This window comes from Antrostomus carolinensis, unplaced genomic scaffold (genome assembly GCF_000700745.2).
Source record: "Antrostomus carolinensis isolate BGI_N321 unplaced genomic scaffold, ASM70074v2 scaffold16573, whole genome shotgun sequence".
Taxonomy (NCBI): Eukaryota; Metazoa; Chordata; class Aves; order Caprimulgiformes; family Caprimulgidae; genus Antrostomus; species Antrostomus carolinensis.
The window spans coordinates 2,324-28,291 of record NW_010304643.1 but is presented as its reverse complement, the minus strand read 5'-3'; the positions used below and the strand labels follow the sequence as shown (position 1 = coordinate 28,291).

Genomic DNA, 25,968 nt, shown 5'->3' with positions numbered 1-25,968 from the left:
ATCCGTGGATTTCATAAACAAATTTTTTGTTCTGTCACTGATGTAGTTAATGAAAATATTGATCGGTACTGGAACAATCTACATACCTTTTCAGAATTTAGTCAATACTAAATGCTATCCACTACTGTGTCTGGCCTTAATTTTTATGATGAGTTTTATTCTTGCTTAATCCCATCTTCCATTTGGAGAGCACGTTGTCTAAACTTGTTTGTGAAAATGTCACTTAAGGCAGCGTGAAAAGCCTTACTATGGCTAGGGCACCTTATTACATCCACAGCTTTTTCTCTATTTACAAGACCTGTTGTAAAAGATTAGATTGCTTCAGCACACTTTGTTCTTGAGAAATTTAGCTTTCTGTTATCCATCTCCATATTGTCATCGCAGGTACTTACAAATAATATGATTATTTGTGGTTTTCTGGGAATTGAGCTCTACCTGACTGGTCTGTGCTTTTCTGGCTCATTCCTCTGTGAAAGATGTACCTTGTGTTTGCCCTTCAGCATGTTTGTCCTCTGTGAGTTTTCAAAGAAAACTGCTAATGGCTTTGAGATTGCTTCAGCCCATGTTTTTATACACTAGGATGAATTTCATCAGGCTTTAATTTCAGCAGATGATTTAAAGATGCTCTATTTACGTACATATTTTCTGCCTTATTCTTTCCCTATTCTCATCTGAGATTTTACCCCTTTGTTGCCACAATTCATTTTATTAGCTGCTTGACTGCAGCTGAGACACAAGAAGTGTGATTTTTCTCAACATCATCCTTTCTGCTTTTATCGTGTGGCGAGGTACCATGCTCCTCAAGTTTCCTCTAATTTAAACTTCTTTGTATTATCCTTTGTATTCTTTTCTCTTTCTATTACAGGTTTGCCTTGACTTTTTCTGACTCTAACCCCATATAGTGGTGCTTGCTTGTTTTTTATACTGGTTCCCCTTCATCTGATGTAGCCACTATTTTCTATATAATTCCTTTGATTAAGGCATGTTGGTCTCTTACTAGATACTCGGTTCTACCTGCACACTAGAATGGTTTGTGCTTCTGTTCTTCATGTTGGAGGGCGGCGTGTTGATTTTCTTCTTTTTTTTTCTTTTTTTTTATCTTAAGAACTGCTTTTTAGATGGTCGACCCAAAGATACACAGTTCTCGACTGTGGTCTACAGGAAATGCTTGCAGAAAACAGATAAGAAAAAGGATGGTTGTTGAAAGATGAGGAACACAAAAATATTCTGTCCTTATTTTTAATTTTGACTCCTCTCTTATTAAAGCCTATTCTTTGCACTTGTTGGTTGGTTTTCTTGCATTTCTCATAGGAGTGTTTTTATTGTTTTTCCTGTGATAACGTGCTTAATCACTTTAGATTTTGAATACTAAATAGTAGTAACTGTGAGACAGTTCAGTAGATGGTATTTTCTCTGTAAAGCATCTGATAGTCTTTTGGGGGAAAAGATGTGTGTCCGCTTGACAAAAAAATTAACAATTACATGGCCATTTTTGGAAATCGATTAGCTGAAGCTTAACTTCAAGAGTAGTTTACTCAACCTCTGAAAAGTTGTTTTGTCATCTAGTAGTTGGAATATACTTGTTTTTATGCTGTTAAAAGTCCTTGAAGGTCTCATCCTGATCTTTATCCCCCCAAAAGCAAGTTATGGTGGTGGGTGAGTGCTGCAATGTCTGCACTGCTCAATGAAGCATCAACAAAAGGATTGGGATTCCAGTAAATGAAGAGAAAGAAGAATCTGGATAAGAAGTAGAAGTAAAGAATAGGAACAAAGGAAACAAACAATTCAGTCTAATCAGTCTGTAGCTGCACAAAAATAGAAGTAATTGAGTAAAGCCTGAATTTCATACTCGTAGTGCTGTGTGTCTATGTGTACCAGTAATTTGAAAGTCTATATTCAGGACATTGTCATTTCTCTATGGAGTAAGAATTGTGATGTGCTACAGCTTTTTTTTAAGTAGCTCATCTGTAATTACCAGCATTGCCTTAGAATTAGAGATATTAGTGTCATTCCTGTAGAGAACTTTAATAGAACTTCAGGGGTTACTTTTCTAGTTTATAAATTGAAGGAGAGAAAAGAAAGCTTTGTAACTGACTTCATTTTATCCTCTTTTTTCCTAAAGGCTTTTGATAGAGAGGGTGACCCTATAAGATACCTCATTCAGAATGGCGATCCTCAACAAGTTTTTAATCTCTCTCAAAGGTAAGTGGAAAACCCTTAGAAAATAGACTTGTAACTTCTCAGTCAAGTAAGTATGTGGGATGAGAGCAAAAGAAAAGCCTTGGAATCAGACATATTCAGCTGTTCCTTAGACTGGCTCTTAGATGTTAATGAGACCTATATGAATGATATTGCACTCTGGAATTTTTCACAAGGGACTATTTATTTATTTTAAACACTTTAGTAGGTAAAACTCACTGAGGTGGAAACATTCTATTTAAAAGAGTGACCAGGGATTAATTAAAAACCTTACACTTGTCAGCTCTTGAATAATGACGGGGACAATCTTTGCTTTAGTTTCCTGCCTTCAAGCATTTTAGTCTGTAGTGGAAAGTCTTTTGAGCAATGTTTTAAAATCTCTTTTCCTTACATTGAATACCAACTTAAAAAGAGTTAGGAAGAGAGGGTACGTTATGAAATTATAAGCACTATGTGCCTGTCCTACCACTCCCTCCTTTATTTTACCCAAGTAGCTATTTACACTCCAAAGTATATTTTTTCTTTACAGGAAGAAGGGAGGGTGGTGAGCTGACTTGCCATGGTAGATGGTGGGACAAAAGTAACCTGGGTCTTATTTGTTCATGGTGCGGGTATAATTGCAAAAAATTGTTCTAATTCGATGTGAGGGAGAGATTGTACTGAAACAGGTCTGTATATTCTGAGTAAGCTCTAGGTTACTTGCTGTGATAAATCTCCGAGATATGGAGAATCAAATCACTTATGAAACAATGTGAAAAAAGCCTTGAGGATCCCGAGAGATGCTGGCGCTGTTGTCCGCCGGGATTGATGGACCCCTCTATTAAAGACTTGTCAGTCAAGAAAAAGGACAGCTTAGAGAGAGGAAACTTTAATTGAGGTGGCAAGAGCAGGTGGGAGGCTGGTTTTATTTCTTGTTTAGGGCTGGGGTTTTTGGTGCAAATCAGGGAATGTGTGCTTTATTCATCATCTCAGAGGAGTTGTAGCTCCAGCACAGCGCAGATTTGTAGGGTTTTTTGCACAAGGGATACTAGCGATCCTCCCCTTAACATAGAGAAACTTGGTCTGACCACGTTGACAACAACTTGGTTGGACTTCATGGTTGGACTTGATGATCTTAAAGGTCTTTTCCAACCAAAACAATTCTATGATTCTACGAATAGGGGCCCATCATGGGCAGCCTGACACCCCACTGACACACACCCCCTAGTCTCACATCGCCTTCCATATGTATGAGCACCATGGCACGTTGCTTCAGCACAACCTCAGACGTGCATTTGCCTTTTTGATCTGTTGCCTCTTGGTAAAAAGGAGAGCTCTTTGATGTGTTTTCTCCTTCCTGCTCTCCTTGAATCTGTTTTCCTGGAAATTGTTTGTGCAAAGTTTTCTTCAGCCTTTTGCACATTTTTTTCTAGATGCTGAAATGTCTTGATGTGAGATAAAAGTAGGATTAATATTAAACAAAGCGTATAGTTAATGTGAGTGGCATATTAAGGCTACAGGAATTTATTTCCATGTTACATTTTTAAATACTTTAAGACCAAGGTGGAGACCATAAATGTGAATCTCTCTCTTTCTTTTTCTCATCTGGATTATTTTCTTGCATCCTGAAGCATGTCAGTTAATCCCTGTGTAATTCTCTAACTGTCAGCATGAGTACTGAATATTACTAGTTTTACACCTACCTACTAGACCTCTCCTCAATCTGAGAATTGTGAGATGGTTTTGTTCTTTCTTCTTTGTTAGTACAACCTGAGCATGATCTGTAGTAATTTGGTACCTGTATCTGTTCCTCAGGGAAAGTGATGGTTAAAAGCTGGGGTATTAAACTAATGCGAGTACATGTGAATCCTTTGAGTAAAACACAGGACTTTTTATGAATAGCCTGTCTCTTGAATGAAGTTCATCTATTGAAATGGAGACAGTAGATTACAACTCTTCCAGTGGTAGGAAGGAGGACATAAAAAGGGCAATATGATAGGGCAAAAATATTGGAGAAATTTAAATGGATACATACAGCTAAAGGTCAGTGTTTGTAAAGCAGTACTTATTGTCAATATTTTATTCTTAGCTCCACTTTGATTTTTTTTTTTTTTGTGAATTAGTATTTTACCACATAAGTGTTTTATGTTTTATTGCCTGTTCCTTTCCTAAAATATTCTTCTGTTTATATTTTATTGCAATGTCTTGAACAAATGCTGAAAACTATGTCCGATCTGTTACGATAGCAAACTGATTTGCAGAAACACCTGGAAGTAAAAGAATTGTTAAAATAGAGAGCATATTTTAGCATTTCATGTCAGTTAATAATACGTCCTCAGGGGCCCTCAGGACAATAATTTCCTCTGCATCAGGAGTCTTTGCTGAGTCTTCAGCATGTGAAGTCCTGCCCTGGAAGCAGCAGTATGATGCTGACAGCTTAATTCTCCTCACTCTGGGATCCTTGTTGAGTCATTTGTGTGCTTGTTAACACCCTCTGTACCATGATTTTTTTCTTCATCAGTGTGCAAATCTATCTTACATCTGAACTTAGTGCATGCAGTGTGTTTTACATATGTGGATACTTGTTTATTGTTCTCTTTGTGACCCCAAACTGGTTTTGGGCAGCTCCTAAGGTTGTGTTTCTTTATCAGCAGTAGGCCAGAGGTGAGTGGTTTGTAGGCCAGGGATTCTGGTGGCATCCTGTGCCTGAACTTTGACTACACTCCGTACGTAGCTCAGTCTCTGCAGAAGAACCACATTATAATATTAGTTACAAAAAATACATAAACAAATAGGTATCATGCTACACAATTGTCGATGAGTAAGCAAATGCTAGGACAACATCAGTATAAGGTACCTGCTTATTAGATAATTGCTGTTTAAAGCTAAAAGCAACCTCTGAGCACGCCAAGGCAAGGAAGCGTGACAGGTCCCAAGGACCTGTCGTAGCTTGGCACAACATTTGTGGCTTGGAACAAGACATGTGAGTTCCATATGTACTGGGTTACAAAGCACTACACCATATTTGTGTGTCCCATTGGTTTTTACCAACCTCCAGAAAAGTATTTTAGGTACAATGAAGCTGCTGGCTCTTCTTTTTTGAGGAAGCTAAACATGACACGTGCCTATGTTTTAGTTTTGTAGCAATGAGGCAGATTGAATATAGCATCTCCTGAAATACTCGTTTCTTTGATTCCTGAGCTTGGATATTATTTTACCTACCAACCTTTCAGTCCTAGGGGAGAATTATGCTCCCACTCTCTGTTTCCACGTTTTTCTGTAGTGGCTTGCAGTAACAGCTTGCCAGTAAGTGTTTGTATTTGTTGCTGCTGAAAACAATGTTGGAAAAAGTCTTGGCCTGGAACCAGTTTGCTGAGGTCTTCTCTTAGAGTAAGGAGTTACAGCAGAAACTGCAGAAATTTATAGTCTGGGGGAAAAAAATCATTATGTACAGATGATATACATTGAAGCATTCTGGAGAAGTACAGCTAATATCTCATAGTTTGGTGGAACTTTTTAGTTTGGTTTGGCTTTGACTTTTTTTGATGTTTTAATAAAACCTCTTTCTGAACAAGTAGCTGTTTAGGTTCTAGATAGTGAACATAAAACATAGGTTCAACCACTAAAATTTGTAGCTGTGCCTGACAAATGCTTGTGTCTGATATGTCCATTAAAAATGGAATAACACAGGGAAAGTCACAGTATATCCAGATCTCAGCTCATGTGGATCTTGCACCACAAAATCATGTGATGTTACACTTCTCTTAAAATGTCAGAAGCTGACTATGACATGTTGGATGGAGTTTCATGGGAAAAGCTGCTTAGCCGTGCAACCAGAGGATAAATGTCATCCTGGATCCATGTTTGTTGGTGCATATTTGTTAAATAGCCTATGGACTGGGTGGCATGTAAGATGTGTCAATTTGTTACATAATTAACCAGGTTCCAGGAGACACCAAAATCCTGCAAATGATTTGGGGCTGATCACAGAAGTACCACTGGTGCCAATTGAGTTAAGCAGAGTTTGGCAGGATTGTCAACTCAACAGTACTTTTCTGATGCTTCCTATTATAAAAGTAATGAGGCCGCAGCGGGATCTTGTCTCTATGTTGCTACAGCAAACTCCAGGTGGCTTTCAGACTTCTGCATGAGGAAATGAGATCATCCTAGAGAAAAAAATCCAAATTCTTTTATTTGTCAGCAGTTACAGGAATTTGCAGTGCTTTCAAACAGCATTTTTGGTTTTTTTTTTTAATTTTTTGTCTATGTGGCTTCCAAAAGATTAGTCATCTTTTAAAAATAGGCATCAATAATCACAATATCCTGATTAATTTTCCACAACATTTGTGCCTAAATTAATATTTTTTTCTTAGGGAATGTGGTATATCTGTGCTAGCCCTGAAAGGGCATTAGCTCATTGCAGCACTTTCACTGCAGTTACACAACATGGGAGTTAGTAGCCTTTCACTATAAAACTCTGAGCAGGCTCATACTTAAGACCGTGCGTGTTGTATTGCCCGAGTTTACTGCTGCAGTCCTGTCAGGGGTATCGGGACTTCTCTGTGATTAATAGGCTGCTTGTGATTCTCTCTTCTCATTTATTATAGCAGTGCAGCTTTCTAACAAATGAGTGTTCTGTGTTCAGTGTAGGTCTATCTTTTGTAGAATCCTGTAGGTCACTGGGTTGTTATTTTAATCCTAAATTATACATGTATCGAAGCGGAAAGCATTAGAAATTGGCTCATTGTTTTTATTAGCCTTTACCGACACAAAGCATGCCTTCAGTTGTAATAAAGCCTAAAAGCTTATTAACTTGCTTAAAGGGGAAACATTTGTGTAACGCAAAGTAGTGGAACAAAAGTGCTTGTAGATATCTTGCAACTGTTGTGATAACATTTTATGTTTCTGTTTTATTACTAGTTCTGGACTGCTAGCCTTAGGAAAGCCCTTGGACAGAGAAAGCACTGATCGCTATATTCTGATTGTTACAGCCTCGGATGGCAGACCAGATGGGGTGAGTTTCCTGTGAAAGTTTAAGAAAACGGGCTGTTACAATACACAGTTGGGCACTTGAACTAGTCTAATTGTGGAATCTTGTATATGGGTCTTGACCAAATACATCTGTAATCTGTAACAATTTGCTTTTATCTCAAAAAGGTTTGTGTAGATAAAGCTTGTGTATCACTGGGGTCAAGTCCTTTGATCTTGAAATGAAGTGACTTTGCTGCTACTTCTGCCTTTTTGTTATTCTTCAACAAGAACCAACGTGGTCAAGCTTTTGCGTTATTCAGATATGTGCGTCCTCTTATTATTTCTTCTCCATGCTATGAAATAATCACTCTTCCTTCTTACCTTCTCCTAAAGCTCATTTATGCGGGCAGCTATATTATAGATTTGTACTTGATCTAGTCAAATGCATTGCAGTTTTTTCAGAATTGACAGATGAAAGTACTATACAGCTTCTTTTTTTTTTTTTCTTCTTTTTTTTTTAAGCTTTCAAGAGAAATCTGGAAAAGTACCCATGCAACTTCTCTTTAAAAAAACAACCAACCAAACAAAAAAACCACCCAAAACCCAACTTTTTTATCAGGAGGTATTTCTAAGTCTTCTATGTTTGCGTTGATCAGGCATGCAGTGAGCCTGCAATCAAGCCAAGAAACTACTGCTCACATTTGTATTTAGTAAAGCAAAACAGTGGTTTTCAATTTCCATTTTAAAAAATTGAGGGCTATTTAAGGATATGCATTTATTTATCAAGCAGAGGCAATGGAATTAGTTTTTCTCAAAGTTTGCAGCAATCTGAACAGGAGGAATTTACCACAGTTGGATTGTGCAAGGTACATGGGAGTACAGCAGTTCTGCTGTGATCTTGTGCCATGGAGAAGAGTGTATCTATCTGACCTTAAAATAGCAGTGCATAAAGGCAGATCTAAAATAATTCATCCACATTATCTGTGCTATTCTAGGAGGCAGTTTTCAGCTTTGAGATCAAAACAGGGAAATCTTTGACAGTTTGCTGTGAAGCAATCATAAAAGCTGCATGGTTTGGACCCTTGCTCACCCTGTCTTAATCACAGCAGAAGAAAATTTTATATTTATTATTTCTGTGACATTTCTTTTTTCCCTATTTTAGCTTCTTTAACTTATAAGGTTTGCCTTCCTGCTCTGTATTTACCTTTTTTTCCCCAAAAAAAGCATTGAGGAAGCTTTAGAGCCAGTTCTATGGCAATGTGGAGTAACTATAACAGAGCCTACACCTTTTACATTAAAAATCTGGTTACAATTATCTTCAGTAATTCATCTCAATATCTGTAATTTTTTTACTTGTGAACTACTTCTCTCTTCTTGATAGCTGCGAGTTCAATTGTTTTCATCTCTTAACTTCCAGCTGTGAAATCTGAAGCTTTAAATAAAAGACTTGCGTTCTGTTTCAGACTGTGTTATGCTGCTGAAATACTATCTGGGGCATAGAAAGGCTACTGAAAAGATATTTCCTCTTCCTTTCATCTAGAGATTCATTCTCTTTGTCCTGGAACTCAACTGGACATCTGATCCATTTTAACACTCAGAAGATAATAGTTGCTTTTTTAATAGAAATGTAGTTAATCATGGCATGCTGCTTAACATAAAATAGTCGTACGTAAGGCGAGATATGTCTTTTCAAGCTCAATTGTGTAAAAACCATCGAAAATAAACTGTAGAGGGTTTCGTTAGTGTTGTCTCTGAACTATACTGGTTTAGGGTTGACTACTTGTCGCAGCAGAAGTCATTGACACAAGTCTGTGAGCAGTTCAGTGGCCATGGTGTTGGGGGAATGCACTGTTGGAGGAATGGACTGTCCTTTTATTCTTCATGCATCACCTAGTCCAGTGAAGACAGGGCTAGAGGTTCCTAGGGGTGTGGTTATACAAATAAGAAGATTAGCATTCTCAAAAGTAATTGTAATGATATGCAAATTTCAAGGACTTTTTTTTTTTAGTGTGGTGGGGTTTGGGGATTTTTTTTTTTTTTTTGAGAAAATATCAAGAGTTTTTCCACAAGGAAATGATATAATTAGAGCCCAAAGAGCTGTTGTAACATCAGTGAAAAGTATTTGTTATTTCCCAGTGCTAGCATAAAACTCATAATTTCTCAATGAGTGTAACTGTTCTTACTGGTACAGCAGTCACTTGAGAAGGAGAAAGACAAACAGAATAGTAGCAGGTTGCTTGACTGTTTGGCACTGAATGCTCTTGATGGATGGTGTTGTTATGTTGTTGTTGCTATAACAACAGCATACACTTAAAAATATCCATTCCCCTGCTATCTCATTATCTGCTTTCTTCCTTCAATACCATATGGTTTTCTCCTGGAGTTTTCTATCTGCAGGTGTGTGTGTTAATTGTTCTCACGGTGAATTGTGGGCACACTTTCCAGCGTGTGTGTGTTCTCTTTACTACAGCTTGGGTTGGGGTCTTCATCACTCTCTCTTACCTGGCTGTAGTTTTTTTCTATTATGATACTTTCTACCAGTGGTGGGGCAGCTTTCTTCTTAAATTTGTCCAGCAATATGGCTTACTTGACACGGAGACTTGGCTGCTCTTGCACCCTAAGCTTCTAGTGACAGTACATTAAACGAAAGGGTTAAGAGTTGGCTGGGCTTGCCAGCCTCATAAATGAGGCTGTGTAAGTCTCTAGGCTTTTATTTTACAAACAAATAGATGAAACAGTGCAGCTCAGCCCATTAAATCTCCATGCCTTTTCCATGCCAGGAAACAGTGGGTTTGACTAATTTGCCAGGCTTCCTTGTGCCTTTGTACAATTTCTTTGATTTGCAGCTCTTTTGGACTTAGCTCTGCTACTTGACAAGCTCCTCCTGGGTCAGGGACTCATTTAAAACTGCTAGCTGGTAACATGGCCAACTGTTCTAAGGACATGACTGCTTGTTTGAACAAGTCAGTGAAGTGTCATGGAGGATCTTTTTTAACTAGTTTATATCAGAAGGCAATTATATCTTTTCAGGGAAAAAAATATATTCCTATAATTACAAAACTACTGCTCTTCAAACTAATTTGCCTGCTGGTTGTCATCAAGGTTTGCTTTTTTTGAACGATTCTATTAGTGCCTACAGAAAACCAGTTTTCTGATTGAAGAACTTGTTTCACTTTCCCTAAAATCACAAAGTTAATTCCACAGGCAGGTGCAACTTAATTTAAATGACATTAACATATTTTAGCTAGTAACATATAAAAACTGATTTCCTTCCACCCAACAGTGGGCTGTTTGAATCTACTCATTCGTATCAAATATACTTAGCGTAAGCTTTTGTATTCCATACAATGTTTTCTGTATCTGCTTGTTTCTTTAAAATTTGAAAGGAATTTAAAGGGAAAATACTTTGTTAGTGTGTTTTGGGGATATTTTTGTTGTTGACTTTTTTTTTTTTTTAGCTAGCCCTTTCCTCTTCAGTTACAATACGAAAATTTGGCATTTGTACATTTTTGTAGTTAGGTTTTATCAACAACAGTCATAGGATTACAGGATAATTCAGGTTGCATGGCATCTCAAGAGGTGGTGTAGTTTGAGCCTGTTCCTCAAGCACAGTCAGCTATGGTTGCACTGACAATTTAACTGTGGAGCAGGTTATTTAATTCATAGCCTTCAACTATAAAGATGCATAAAAAGCCATGTTAGTATCCGTACGTAGTGGAAGAAATAAAAAAAAATTATTGAAGTTTCATACTTATCTGAGTCTTTGTAATTGCAGCCAGGGAATTTGCTTCATAAATTCTGAACAATACTCGAGACGTTTCAAAGTGATAATATTTTTGAGATAAATTCTGTTGTGAACAAAGGTTTTAAGTCATTATAACATAAATTTCAAATGTGTAACTTCAGCTAATTTATTTTTTAAATAATAGTGTACAAAATACTGCATTTTAGATGGAGTATTTCAGATGGGAAATGTTGCTATGCTTTTGTCAAAGCTTCCAGAAACAAATTTATCCCATTCTGCTTTAAAAGTTGTGTGTCCCAAGGTGATGACTCTCTTGTCCGTTCAACGTTGTTCACATAAATCTAAGATTTTTTTTCTCCATAGAGATAAGTAAGGCTCCTTAGATGGGTGAAGTCTGTATTTCAGTATTGAGTCAGCAGTCTCTGAGATCAGCTCACCTGAAGCAAACAGAAAGAAAGGACCAGAAAGATTCATCATCTTTCCTACTTTTAACGCTGGTCCAACTCATGCAGTGTTTGCCATCTCCAGCCCTCACGGAGTTGTCTTTGGCCCAGGGAGACATGCCAAAATGGATCTCTCTTCCCACTTATGGTATCTCCAGTAGTTTGGAGGTCAGCACATGGGGCAGCAGGACACTTCCCACACAGGATCACACTTCTGCTTGGGGTACAGCAGCCCCAGCACCAGTCTTTTTGGGGAGCAGTGTTTCCTCCGGGTGGTTTTTCCCTGATCATGGTGGTACAAACCATTAGTTTTCTAAGCCCAGAGGTTACTGGATTCTGGATGATCTAGGAGCTGAAACTCTTTCTCCCACTACTGTGTGCCTTGCCTGCCCCTCTCTGCTGTAAACCCCACGGGATATTGGACTAGTACGCAGCATACAATATGATACCAGCCCTCCTTTTTATCCCTGATGTTCTCTAGACAAAACTGACTGTTACTTATCATCATCTCTGAAGTCTGTTGAAGACATTTTTGCATTTGCAAAGTCTGTGGTCCTGCACACCTTAAATTTTTGGTGTTTTTGTGATATTTTTTCCCCTGCTTCTTCTGTGTCATTAATAAAGGGTCTAAGAGACTTTTAACAATGTTGCTATGGCACTAAGTAGTTGAGGTTCCTGTATTCTAAGCCCTAAGGCTTATTTAACTGCCTAGTGCTGTGTGGTGACAGTCATGTTGCCACCTTTTGACTTTTGGGGACTGCTTATTCCATCAAAATTAATACAGACCTACTTATGCCTTCACCAAGCAATACAGCTTTGCATTTAGTGGTGTGGCCTGGCTGACACCATCACTTTTGCATGCCTTATAATGCTCTTGATTGTTTAAAAAGCTAATCTATGCTTCCCAGGTTATTGTTGTTCTGATTTATAACCTGGAGCATTAACAGGCTTGTGGTTTATCTCTGACCTTGGAATAACACAACCTACCACCCATCACTGTTAACAATACAGCACAACAAACAATTAAGTATGCATTAATTGACTAGTCAGGAATATAGTTTTATTTCCCTAGTAATGAGACTTAGTTGTACATGGGCAGAAGAATGATGCCCAAATGAAAAACTGTATCAAGCTCAAATTGTTTTCACAGGTTGTGGTATGTTTGGATGGCATGTCAAGGCAAGAATTCATGTCTTTGCATTTCAGAGGGAGAAGTTAGAAATAAATATGCATGACTTTTGTTAGAGGAAAGAAAAAGCCTTCTGTGCTATTTATTTTTGGCTTATGTGTATATGTGTCAGTTGATTTATACAGAAAAACCAGGAAGCTCCATTTTATTGTCTTACTGTGTATTGTGCAATTTAAGCAGAATTCAAACCTCCAAATACAAATATAAAAATAGTCACCCAGCACTTAGGAAATGTGTTTCTGCCCAGCTCTTGGAAAAACAGAGCAGCTTGGTGCCCATTTACAAAGCCATTTGGGAGTTAGAAATTAGGTATTCTTAAAAATTGTCAGTCATCCAGAGGGTGTTCTCAACCTCCCAGGCAGCTACAGCCTTCCGTTTTAACATGGCTGAAGGACAGCAACAACGTCGATGTCCCTTGTCACACTTACTTTGTGGTACCCAGAATATACTGACGGGGGTTCAGATTCTCTTGTATGTCTTGGGAAGACTAAACTCAATGTTTACTTAACCTGTTTTGCCACAGTGTGTCTTAACCACTGGGCCACTAAACTGCTTTGCAAGTCCAGAAATAGCTGTTGTCCATCAAGTTCTGCTGTTCAGTCTGAGATTCGCTGGATAGGAAAGATTAGAGGTGACCTAGCTCTGGGAGGATTTCTCTGAAAGCCATGAATCCAAGACCTTGCCCGTTAATCTCAGAGTGTGCCCATTTCTTCTGCAATGAACTCTTCATGAAAAAGTAAGAATAGTTTTAGTATTACAGAATCCAAAAGCGTTTTCGGGCCATGTTTCCTGAGAAGATAGAGGCACCATCTGGTGACCCTTAGAAAGGCAGCTGAGACAGAACTGTTTTCTCAGTGGTCTGGGCTGGCCCAGAGCAGCTGGGTGCCGAATGCAGGGACTGAATTGGCATTTTTGAAGACATTTAAAGTCTTTTTTTGTGCTTTCTGTATATGGTTCTGAGTACCTAGCACTCGCTTCCAAATTCTACTCTGATGTCAGATGCATAAAAGTGAGCCACTGCAATGTTTAACCTTTAAGTGTGACCAAAATGTTCATGGGTTTGCACTGTACTCAGTACAGGAGCTTAAATCTGTGGGGCCTAGAATTTAGAAAATTTGACAACCATATTCCTGGCTACAGTATGCAGAAGTATGGTGTTTGTAGAAGGTCATGGTTCTCTTTGCCACAACAATGCCCTCAGAAGGACCAACAGTTGAAAACTGGTGTTTGCTCACCTTATGATCTAGCTAAATAATTGCTGCAGGCTGTAAATTAAGGTAGAATACATACTGTTGTATTCTTGATCCTAGACAGACATGTGTCAGAGCAGGGCAGCCTAATGGTCTCTCTGTCCCAGGGGCCTTGAGGCATGGTGGTGTGCTTGGTGTAGATACAGGTACCATGCCAAATTACTCCTTACTCTATCACTCTTGGTCAGAGCAGACCAACATTTCAAGAGAGCCACTGAGTGAACCATGAGTAGCTTTATTTCAGTGCATTGTGTTTCATCGTGTTAGTTAGACTTGGGTATTTCAGTCATCTTAGAAAGTCATTAATAATTTAGAGCATCTAGCTCCCACAACACATGGATTAATTACATTCCTTAGAGCAAACAGATAGCACTAGATCAAGGTAATTTAGACAAAGATTTACTACTTGAATAACATACAGAGAATTAATTAGTTAAGTTACATTTTCTGTTACTCCTGTAGATGTTACCTGTATCTGCTCTGGGTAATTTCCATTATCTATCAAGAATAAATCATACACGCCTCTTTCCGTAAATACTCACTGAGCAGCGATTTTGAGTACAAAAAGGCTTATCTTGAAAAAGCTTCTACTTAACTGACCTTTTCATAATCAGTAAAACAATATTGCCAAAAAAAAAAAAAATCAATGGAATCTGTTCATACTGTGGAACTTTAATACTACTTTAACGTAGCACATTTATATTGATCAGTTGATGCAGTGGGAAGGAATAGTTCTTAATTATATGAAAAGGAACAATATAAACAGAGAAATTATTTTGTATTTCGTCCTCTAAAGAGCTCCTCCTCAAGATATTTTCTTTTCAAGAAAACAAAATGTAACTACCGAGAAGCACTGCCTATTCCTATTTTCCTGACAAGTTATGTATTTAGTATGAGAAAGCCTTAAATTTCTGCTGATCTGTAAATTTCAGTTTGCATGAGAAGAATTTATCCAGCCAGATTTCCTCTTCTTTGAGAGAAGTCTTTTCTCCGTGCATCAGCTCTTTTGTTAGAGAGCTTTAGGAGACTCCCAAACTTCCAGTGTTTGTGCAGCTTGCCTGCTTGCATTGCATCAATAGTATTCCCCAGAAAGGCTTTGATTTTAAATGCTGTAACAGGGAAGGGGTGACTTAAGTAATGCTCATAAAGAAATAGCTTGATCAGAGTTTTCAATCAGAGATTTAGAGCAGATTGTAATTCCATTTTGAAAGATGACTTTAATTATTTTGAGGTGAGAAACAGGTCTGCACCAAGGATTGTTGAAGCATTTTGTATCCCAGAATAAATAAGCTGAAGTAGAACCGTGTTAAAATAGATCTTGCAGCCGAATTCACAATAACAGTGATGTATAGTGTAACGTTGAGTATATGTTACTGTTGTGTATAGACAGTAATGCCACAGTCATGACAGTAAATACCATGGTCATGAATTCTAGTTAGACTGGGGAATGTAAGTGGGCAGACTGTTTTTCAGCCAGCAGTGTATGTGCAAAGTTAGAGAGCTCAAGAGCAAACACACAGAGCTCCTTGCCCCGAACCCCTCTGTAGCTGAGCGTGCCTTGCAGACAGATCTTGCAGGTCAGCAGAAACTTCTGTTGTTCTGATGGTAGCTGTGAAGTCTCCAGTTTGAAGTAAGCAGCTAACCCATGCAAGGGGCTAGGAGAATCGCAGCTGAAGGCTGCAGCAGCCCATGTTTCTCACCTCTTTGGAAGTTCTCAGGTTTGCTTTACGATATAAAAGCATTGGTAGACATGCCACAGCTTTATCCATTTGTGATTAAGTAAGTCACTGAATCCTGAGCTTTTAGTTGAGGTACAGACCCATTTTCCACAGCTTTGTCTTTGCCAGGGTGCATGACAAATGTAGCTTACTTTGTGTGTTAGCCTCCAACCGTGTTAGGTGATGTGTAGCACACAGTATGCTCTAAATCTGGGTTGTTTAGCCTGAGCTATATAGCTTGGGATATAAGCTATCAGCTGCTGCTGGTTCATCCTATAGAAACAGTAATGTTTCATTCCTGTGATACTGAGGTGCTTTTCAGCTGCCTGGTCAGCAGATCAATACTCTTTTCTTTTCCACAAATAGACCTATCCAGTAAGTTGCATCTGTTTGTCAAGAACAATTCTTAAATATACATGATTTTTTTTCTTTCTTTCCCACTGAAGTTCTCATCTCTCATATTTTCTCTTTGAATGCGTGAGGTTTTAGTTTTGGGAGGCTTTCTTTTTGTGTGTTTGACAGTTTTTCTCTCTGTCTTCTCCCCAGGCTTTTTTTGATCTTTTTTTCATTAGTGTAATTATTGACAAGCTTCAGCCTTCTCTTACCCTTCAGCCTTAATCTCTTCTCTCTCCTAAATTTCTTTGCAGTCCAGCTGGCCATTTCTTCTTTATAACTTGGAGAGGTGTAGAAGGTCAGTAGATATCACTTTTAAAGTTCTCATGCCCTACACTGGAAGGAAACAAGGTCTCAAAATACATGGGGCTTGCAGCCTTGCTGATAGGAACAGACTGGAAAAGAATAACATGCTCTCCCTTCCCCATGGCCTGGTGAATGTTGTTTGTTGTGGTTATTCAGATTCCATGCATTCAGAAAGGTCACTGAACAAGGCCATAACCAGTTGTGCATATTCACCCATCACTTTTTCTGACTTTGGTACTTCATTGCCATCCTCCATTACCAATTGTTATTAGATTCCCACTAGCAATGTCACTCTTCAGGCTGTCACTCTCCTGGAGCGCTGAACTTGGACAGCGTGGCGATGTCCCTGTTACATAGTTCATGTATATTTTATTCTAGTCCTTACCACTCCCAATATTTTAAGATCTGAACAGCTGTTTCTCCTGTTTGGTAAAGAATAGCTATTATTTTGGATATCATAATTTAAGTGTAATTTTCTTGAAACTGAATATAGATGAGTCCTGATACGTAGATCAGAAACGTTTTTTACAGTTTCTTTTTCGATCAAATAAGGCTGTGGGCTTTGCCTCAGATCTTATTATTCACAAACTAGTTATATCTAGAGATGATATCCTTTGTCTTAAGAGTTTGTGTAAATTAATAAACTTGCTTGACATCAGAGCTAAGAATGTTTCCTCTCCAAGGCATAGGATGCTCTCATCAATTCCTAACTTCAATTTAAATGGCAGGGTACAAATAAAATAAATCACAAGTGAAATTTCCTTCAAATTTATCATCTGTAACATTTATTGGGGCCTGGCATACTTAGGACAAAAGATATTTGTGGAGGCGATGTAAATGTTACATTTATTGCTTAGGGAAGAATTATACATGTAAGAACTATTTTAGTGGCCCTAAGAAAGCTATAAATTGCAGCTGTTGATCTTTTATTTGACTTATGTTTATTATAAGAGAGAAGTAAGCATGGTTTGCTTCAATAATAAATAAGAAATGTCTAATAGGAGGCTGTAGTATGTTTTTCCCTGTGTGAATTTCAGTAATAGCTTCAGCACTCCTTTCCAAACTTGACAAATCTTTTGTAGAAATGCCTAGTTTTAAAGCAGCCAAGGCAGTTTTTTTATCCTTACTGTATTATCTTGGTATTTGTATGAAGAGTATCCATTCAGTTGATATACAAAAACAGTTGTGAATTAGGTCTCTCTCTCATTACTTTGGGGAACCACTCTAGTTTGTTTAAAGACTTTTAGTGGTAATTAAACATATGTCAAGAGCTTTAGCAAAACAGCAGCTCTGTTTCATGAGCGAGTGCTGTTTTACTGTCTCTTTTAGGATCCTAAAAACACTGCAACTTTTTATAATTCCTTCAGAAATTTGAGAGAGTATTTGCTTTCATTCTCGAGCACGTAATGAACAAAATAGCATGTATACAATCAAAGGAGTAAATTAAAAGATTCTAACTGCAGCTGAATTTCTTCGAACATCTTTTCTTCAAACATCATCTTTTTCTCTACTCATTTTCCCCAAGCTTTCAAAGGAAAAGTCTGCTTTGTGCTGCTGATAATTCCAAGCATTGACTTAACTTTATTCTGCCACATGCAGGTCACCTTACAGTGGTGCAGGACTGGAGCCAGAGAGGACAGTAATGTTGTAGGGAGCTGGGACATAGGTTCCAGAGGTACACTGCAGCAGTTGAAGTATGAGAACTGGTGAATGAAGAGAAATTAAATATTTTTTTAATCTTAAGGCTATGAGATGTACAATACAGCTATCTTCCCTCTCCCTGACAAGACAAGAAAGCTGGCTTTGCAGAAGTAAATGGGCACCCAGGTGCAACTTGTCATTAAATAGAAGTTTTGCTGCTTTGCTTTGGCAGTCAAAGGCAATAATTACTATTAGAGCTCCTCATGCTCTTCATTACGGACTTAAAAATTTTGATGTGACAAAGTTAAAAGCATCACCACCTCTCTATGTGCTGGAGGTTTCCTTGGTAGAAGAATTTCAGCTAGTGACATAGGAAATGTGACACTGGGAGCAATATCAGGCAGCCACTGCTACCTACAGTTGAAAATGGTAACAGGAAATGATAGCTTCTCTAACAGTTCAAGAAACTGAGCTTCAAACAAAACACAGTGACCCTTTCTCAGTATGTTTACTGTTATCCTCTCTGCAGTGCACTGTTTATTCCCAAAGCATGTATTCACTACCTGGGCTCCTCGCCTCTGGACTAGTGTGCCAAAGAGTTACTTGGCTGCTGTAAGAAAGGGTCTGACCCATGCTTTACTTGCTTTCTTATTTTCTGTTCCAGTGACAGGCTGAAAAGGGGTTATGGCTAGCCCTGAACATAACTTCTAAGCAATTATTATTTAGTCAATGTGATTTTAGTGTCACTGGTGACTTTTTACGTTATCCACAGGACGAATGAGCATTATGTTACCAATCCTGCTCCGTGCTGCAGTTATGAATAGGCCACTGTAATTTATTCTGGTTGTCTAATAAAGGCTATTTCAGAATAGCATGTTGGTCTGTGATAGTTTCACTGGGCTAGCCCTTGGCTAGGAGCCAACACATCCATTAACCCACTTCCCCCCCAAACCAGGGGATAGGGGAGAGGATTGGGGGCAAGGATTAGGAGGCTTGTAGGTTGAGATAAGAACAGTTTAATAATAGAAATAAAACAAAACTTTTAAAAAACCCCTAATATTAAAATAGTAGTGATAATGATAACAGTAATAAAATATGCAAATAAGATAACCCGGTGCAACTGCTTACCGCCCACCGACTAAGCCCCACCTGCTCCCAGATAATGATCCCGCAGGAGCAACAATCTCAAACCGAAACTGCAATCCCAGAAGAGCGAGAGCCTGAGCGAAAGCCAGCATGAATTCCTCCCCCCCTTTCCGGTCAGCCACGGATAATATACTAAACATGACGTGATATGATATGAAATATCTCATTGGCACATCCAAATGCCAGTTTGGGGTTTTGCTGTTCACTACACTTCTCCCTCCCAGTCCTAATGCATCTGTGAACCAGCCCAACACGATGGCCTTGAGCTCCAGCAGCAACTAATAACATTAGTACTTTTATCAATGTTCTTCTCATAACAAGTCTGAACTGAAACCAAAACACAGCTCTTCTAACTACTGAGAAGAAAATTAACTCTATTCTAGCAAAACCAGGACATGGTCTTAAGCTGTGGCTTGCAGAGAGCTTAAGCAAATCTTTGGAGCCATCTAATGGGGATATAAAAATGTTGATTTTATTAAATAAGCTTTGATTATAGTAATTTCTGATGTTAATGGCAGAGCTGCTGCTCTATGCATCTCAAAGAAGTAACCAACTGACTACTGTTTCATGTAAAAGGTTGTCATTGCTCCATCAGTAGGATAACAAATGTTTCCTATATTCAGATGAAATAGAAAAGTTTTTGAGTATTCCTATATTTTTTCCCATTTTCAGAGTTTGTTATTACTGATTTAAAGGAAGAGAGCACAGGGACATTGCTGCTAACCCAGGGCTTGTTTTGAATGCTCCTCTTGGTCATCCTGGTAGTGAATTAATCCACTTTTGATAGTTTGCTAAATTGTGACTAATAAAAAATTGAGGATATATTTGAAATGTTGGTCTTATTACAGGATCTTGTTGTGGTACGCTTGGAAGTTTAGGGAGAGCAGAAAATTTATTAAAAAAATTTCCTGTTTGGCACCTCAATCAATTATTATTTCTTTGCAAAAATATGGCTTTTTTAATTCATAAGTGAAAGTTTAAGCATGACTTCAGACTTGATAACAAGTGAAGCACTATCCTGCGTGGCCATGTTGGCTGGTAGGTAAGGTAGGATGTTTAAGACAAGTAAAAGTATTGCCATCAATTTGAAAAATACTAAAATCCTTAGATGACAGAAGAGTTGGAAATCAATTCTGAATGTATCTTCTCCTACCTGCTTTTCTCCCTTCTTATAAATCCCCACAATCTTTCTTTTTTTTCCTGCAAAACTAAGCTAAGCAAAAACTCTTTAATTTTTCCAATTCTTGTTAGTCTGGGAGTTTAGTCTGGCCTCAGCAACAATGACAAGTCCTACCCTACATGACAGAATAAACTACAGAGTAACTCAAGAAAGCTTTCACCCTGCATATGCACAAATCAGGCTGGTAGTTGGTTTATTGCATTTTTCAGGTAACTCCTATCTAATGAAAAAAAGGCATCAAAAATTTGATTCTTCATGTTCCTTTACAGGGAGTGCTGAGAGCTGTGCTTCACCACGTTGAAACGCTCTCATTTTTGTACCCATGGGGAGAAGCTATTGCTTATGTCCAGTCTGAACCTCTCTTCCTTCAGTTTACACCCGTTTTCTCTCCTGACATTGAACCACCTAGGTGTGGTCTTCTGAGGGCTGAGCAGAGGGGCTGATCCCTTGGATCTCCAGGCTGGTCCCCTGTCCATGCAGCCCATGAGCTGCTGGCCTGTGTTGCTGCCAGGGCTCACAGCTGCTCCACTTGCTGTTTGCCAACATGCAAAGGCCTTTCCCTGCAGAGCTGCTGCTGGCCCAGGCCCCTGCGAGGGGCTTGTCCTTCCAGGGGCAGGATGGGATATTTGTCCTTGCTGGATTTCACGGGGTTCCTGTTGGCCCATTTCTCAGCTGGCCAAAGTCCTTCTGAATGGCAGCTCTGCCCTCCAGCGTATTGACTGTTACTCCCAGTTTGGTGTCACCTGCGAACCTGAGGAGCGTGTGCTTCGTTACCTCCTCTGCATCATTGATAAAGATGTTAAAAAGGATCTTAAAATTCATCTTAAATCATAGAATCACAGAATGGCTAGGGTTGGAAGGGACCTTTCAAGGCCATCTAGTTCAACCCCCTGCAATGAGCAGGGACATCTTCAACCAGATCAGGTTGCTCAGAGCACCGTCCAACCTGACCTTGAATGTTTCCAGGGGTGGGGCTTCTACCGCCTCTCTGGACAACTTGGGCCAGGGTTTCACCACCCTCAGTGTCAAAAATTCCTTCCATGTACCTAGTCTAAAACCCCCCTCTTTTAGTTTAAAACCATCCCCCCTTGTCCTATCACTACAGGCCCTGCTAAAAAGTCTGTCCTCATCTTTCTTATAGGCCCCCTTTAAGTATTGAAAGGTGCAATAAGGTCTCCATGGAACCTTCTCTTCTCCAGGCTGAACAGCCCCAACTGTCTCAGCCTTTCTTTACAGGAGAGCTGTTCCATCCCTCTGATCATTTTTGTGGCCTCCTCTGGACCTGCTCCAACAGGTCCATGTCTTTCTTGCACTGAAGACTCCAAGTTAAAATCCAGGTTGGATTAAGCAGAGCTCAGCCTTACCTACTGCCTCCACTGTCTCCTCTTAGGTGAAACCCAAGTCCCCTTTGGTACTTCTTCAAGTGACCCCTTCTAGACTTATTCCACTATTTCAGTAAGCTCTGTATTTCTAATAATACTATAATGATTGGGTTTCAAGAAGGCTTGAAGGGAAAAAATGTTCCCTGTTTTGTTCAAGACAGAGCAGTATTGCCACAGGTTCATGTTGTTAATAGCACACTTCCAGAGCAGCGAGTTGCTTGGGTTTAGAAAAACACTGTTGTTTAGGTGCTCATAAGAGTTCCTTATAACGTGCTGCTCTCTTTATCTAAAATAAGTATGTGAGCCCCTCCCTACTGGCCTGCACTTACATACCAACGCTAGTCCTGTAAGTGATTCCCAACAGGCATTTTACTTTCAGCACTCAATTCTGAAGTTAGCAGGTACAAAGGCACGTTTTGGTGGCTGTTCAGAGAGCTCTGTGGATTGATTCAGTTTCATCAGAAGTAAACACACCACAGATTATAAGACACATCCCATTAAAATTCTCTTGAATGGAAGAGAAATATTTTCAAAATGAGAAGTACTCGCTTTCTTAAGCCAATATTTTTTATGCCATATTTCTCTCGAGTTTATTAAATCTAAGAATTTTTATTGCCCTGTATTCTGTGGCTTCAAGTTATCCATGAAAGACTGATTTATATTCACTGCACGTTGCACATCAAGGCAAACGTCCTAGAGTGTATTTTGTGTTGACAATGATGCATAAATTGTAAAGCATGTTTCTCTTCTATAAATTGAATGTGGGAATGGCAGTTTCAGAAACAATTAGCAAATAACCGAGCATAAGCAAATGTAAGAAGCCAACCTGAGGACACCTCTCTGTTTCTTTGTTTCAAAATATTCTGTATTATTTTCTTTTTAGGTATTAAAGTAGTTATTGTATGGTGCTTATCCCAGACTGGTGGAGATTGAAAGGGACCTAAGGAGATCATCCAGTCCAACGCCCCCTGCCGAAGCAGGTTGCACAAGTTGGCACCCAGGGGGCTTTTGAACACCTCCAGAGATGGAGACTCCACAAGCTCTCTGGGCAGCCTGTCCCAGGGCTCTGGCACCCTCACTGTAAAGAAGTTTTTTCTTAAGTTTATGTGGACCTTCCAGTGTTCCAGTTTTTGCCCATTCCCCCTTTCCCTGCCCCTGGGTACGACTGAAAAGAGCCCAGCCCCATCCATTTGGCCCCCACACTTCAGGTATTTATAGGCATTGATCAGATCCCCAGTTATTGTGGAACAGATCTGTTTTCTGCATTTGCCTCCATACAAAAACTGTAAAAACTCTCACTCTGAAAGAGCCTTACTGTGCATGGATATTATGCTACTCGTGTGTGTTTGGGATCTGCTCTTTGCCGTGCCGGTATCTAGAGGGATTGGTAAGGGAGCAGGCTAGCACAGGTAGCACCTCAGTGAGTAGATGGAACACTGTGCAGATGCACCAGCTGGATTTACAGCTGTGAGAAGAGGCAGCTGACTCCAATAGCTGTGACTGGGCTGCTTGCCAAGTCTCCGGATTTGGAAGGTGAAGGAGATTGCCCTGTTAGAGGATCTCTACTGCAGAGAGTAAGTGATCAGATTGAAGTGGTGACACAGCAACAAAAGCATGACCAAATACTATTAAGATAGTGGGTAGCTTTTAAGTATGTTAGTTGTCCTTTGCAAGTGCTTTTCACACATGGCAGATACAAGGAGATTGCCCCTTAATAAAAATTAGACAATATTCTGGATTTATGTTGGGCAGTTTTAGTGGGGAGCTCAGAGGGTGTGAAACTGCTTGAGGTTTGTTACGTGGGAGGTACTGCATCAGTGGGTATTTCAGAAAAGGCATACAAAGATGCAGGTTTACATTCCGGGTTTTTTGGGGTTTTTTTTTTTGTTATTGTGTTTTAAGGGGGGATGGTTACAGGTTTCTTTATAAAACCTGTGAGGTGCTACTTTCTAACAGGTTGGTTAGTCTTGTGCCTAAAGCAAAGGACTTTATCAGGAGTTACATACATCTGCGCCACGTAATCACTGTGGCTGTAATGTCATATAGATTTCCCCAAATGCAGCTTGACACAAAGTAGCTCAGTATCAAAAGACATCTAGATACAGCACAGGAAAGCTGATTTAATGCACTGCATTTGATTTTACACTGCAATTCACAGTGGCAGTGTCTGCTGCATAGACATCATGACAAATATTACTATCACTGGGGGAATGGTACAAAACAGAGCCTGGACAACCAGCATTAGCAATCTGTGGTAATAAGGCATCAGTGTTAAACTTCACACGTGTTTCTTTCTAGCATCTATCTCCCTCAGTGTACTTGTCTAACAGGTTGTATTTATAAAATAAGATAATTTTATTTTCTTTGCATATGAACTGAGTGAAACACTTAACAAGTGATAGAACAAGAGGAAATGGCCTCAAGTTGTACCAGGGGAAGCTTAGAATGGATATTAGGAAAAATTTCTTCACCAAAGGATTGCCCAGCATTGGAACATGCTGCCCAGGGAAGTGGTGGATTTACCAAGCCTGGAGGGATTTAAAAGACAGGTAGATGTGTGTGGTTGTTGCACTTGGCTGCAGCCAAACCCAGCTGCTTGCTCACCAGCCCCCCAGGGGATAGGGGAGAGAATTGGGGAGTTAAGGGTAAAAAGACTTGTAGGGTGAGATTAGAGCAATTTAATAATTGGAATAAAATAAAACTTATTATATTAAAGTAGTAATGATTATAATAATAAAATATGAAAATGATCGATACCCAGTGTAATTGCTCACCAGCCGCTGACCAAGCCCAGCCTGTTCTCAGGTAATGATCCTGGAGGAGCGACAATCCTGAAACTGCAACCCCAGAAAAGTGAAAGCCCAAGCAAGAGCAAATCCCACAAGAGAGAGCCCCTCATTAATATAATGAACATGACGTCACATGATATGAAATATCCTATTGGCATATCCACATGCCAATCTAGCTTATTAATTTGAATATTCATTGCCCCCCCCCAGACTTTGCACCTGTAGACTAGCAAAACACAAAGTCCTTTGACTTCCAGTGACAAAAATGCAAACGTTGGCATGTGCTCAGCGTTTCTTTTGTAAAAAATCCCAGCTGAACCCAAACCCCAGTGCTGTTCTAGCTGTTAAAAAGAAACCCAGCTCTGTCCCAGCTAAAAACCGGGACAATGTAGTGCTTAGGGACATGGTTTGGTGGTGGACTCAGCAGTGTTGGGTTTACAGTTGGATTCAATCTTAAAGGTCTTTTCCAACCAAAATGATTCTGTGAAGGAAGCCTTCACAGACTAATGCTATGGTGTTGAAAGACCATGTTAGCCTGCCCATCTGCTGCTCCACCACTGCATTCAGTTATGATGGTGTAGGTCATGCCAGATACTACTATCATTTCAACCTTCCTTACTGTGGTTTTTGCCCAGCAGTGCTTCTGTTTTCTCTAGTGAGTGAAGAGTCCTGTTCATTCCTTCTCTTTGCAACCTGTGTCACAGGCCACAGAAATGTGCATTATTAGCCTCAGTGCCTCTGTAGTTATATTTAGAGGGTATAAAACAAAGGCATATTTTTGTTGCTCTTGCCACAGTGTTTAAATTCGTGAGAATCAAAATAAATACTGTATAAGAAAAAAAGAGATCTGATATCCTCCGTGCATCTCTAATACATTATTCAGTCTCGAGCCTGTTTTATCTTGTAAGAAAAGTAAAAAATAATGCTTCCTGTTTCACAAAAATATGCAGAAAAAACCTGATAATTCATTTACCTATGATTCTGTACTGGATGGGTCTAATACATAGCAGCAAGGTTGCTGATAAGTTGTCATCTATGAAACTGTAAAATAAAGATAATTTGTTCATAATGTTATCTTTTTCTGTAGACCTCAACTGCTACTGTTAATATAGTGGTGACGGATGTAAATGACAACGGGCCAGTTTTTGATATGTTTCTACCTAAAAACCTGTCCGTACAGGAAGAGGAAGCCAATGCTTTTGTGGGTCAAGTAAGGGTAAGTTATTGACTGTGCAGAGTTAAATTGTTTATTACCCAAAGTGTCCAGACTATTAGGAAAGAGCACAAAATAATTGTACCTTAGACAAACTCACATCAAACTGTCCTAGGTTTACATGCAAACTGTCTGTTGTCAGATGCATTGATGTTAACAAAGTAATCTTTTGAATTTTAAAATACAGAATTGATTTTCTTCTCTATGCTTAGTAGCTGAAAAGGCTTTTTCATTTAAAAATTGCACATTAAAAAATTGTTTTTGAAGATGCACACCACTGCAAAAGCTTGCTTATAACAGATTTACAGTTTTACAACAATATTGCCATATTTTTATACTCTTGCTGATTTCTTTTAAAGTATTTTTCTAACATACTGAACAAGTGATGCAAATGTATATAAAACTGTCACACATATATAATATT

General features: G+C 39.1%; 1 protein-coding gene across 1 annotated transcript in view; it reads left to right on the top strand.

Annotated features, from left to right (window-relative positions):
* LOC114818414 (protocadherin-15-like) overlaps nt 1-25,547 on the top strand; it is a gene marked incomplete at both ends in the record, with an annotated part of 78,944 nt that extends 53,397 nt beyond the window's left edge. The window contains 3 exons of the mRNA XM_029084160.1: nt 2,123-2,202; nt 7,099-7,192; nt 25,419-25,547. Coding sequence (XP_028939993.1) covers nt 2,123-2,202; nt 7,099-7,192; nt 25,419-25,547 — 303 coding nt within the window. The remainder of the gene's footprint in view (nt 1-2,122; nt 2,203-7,098; nt 7,193-25,418) is intronic.
* Between the last annotated feature and the right edge of the window lie 421 nt (nt 25,548-25,968).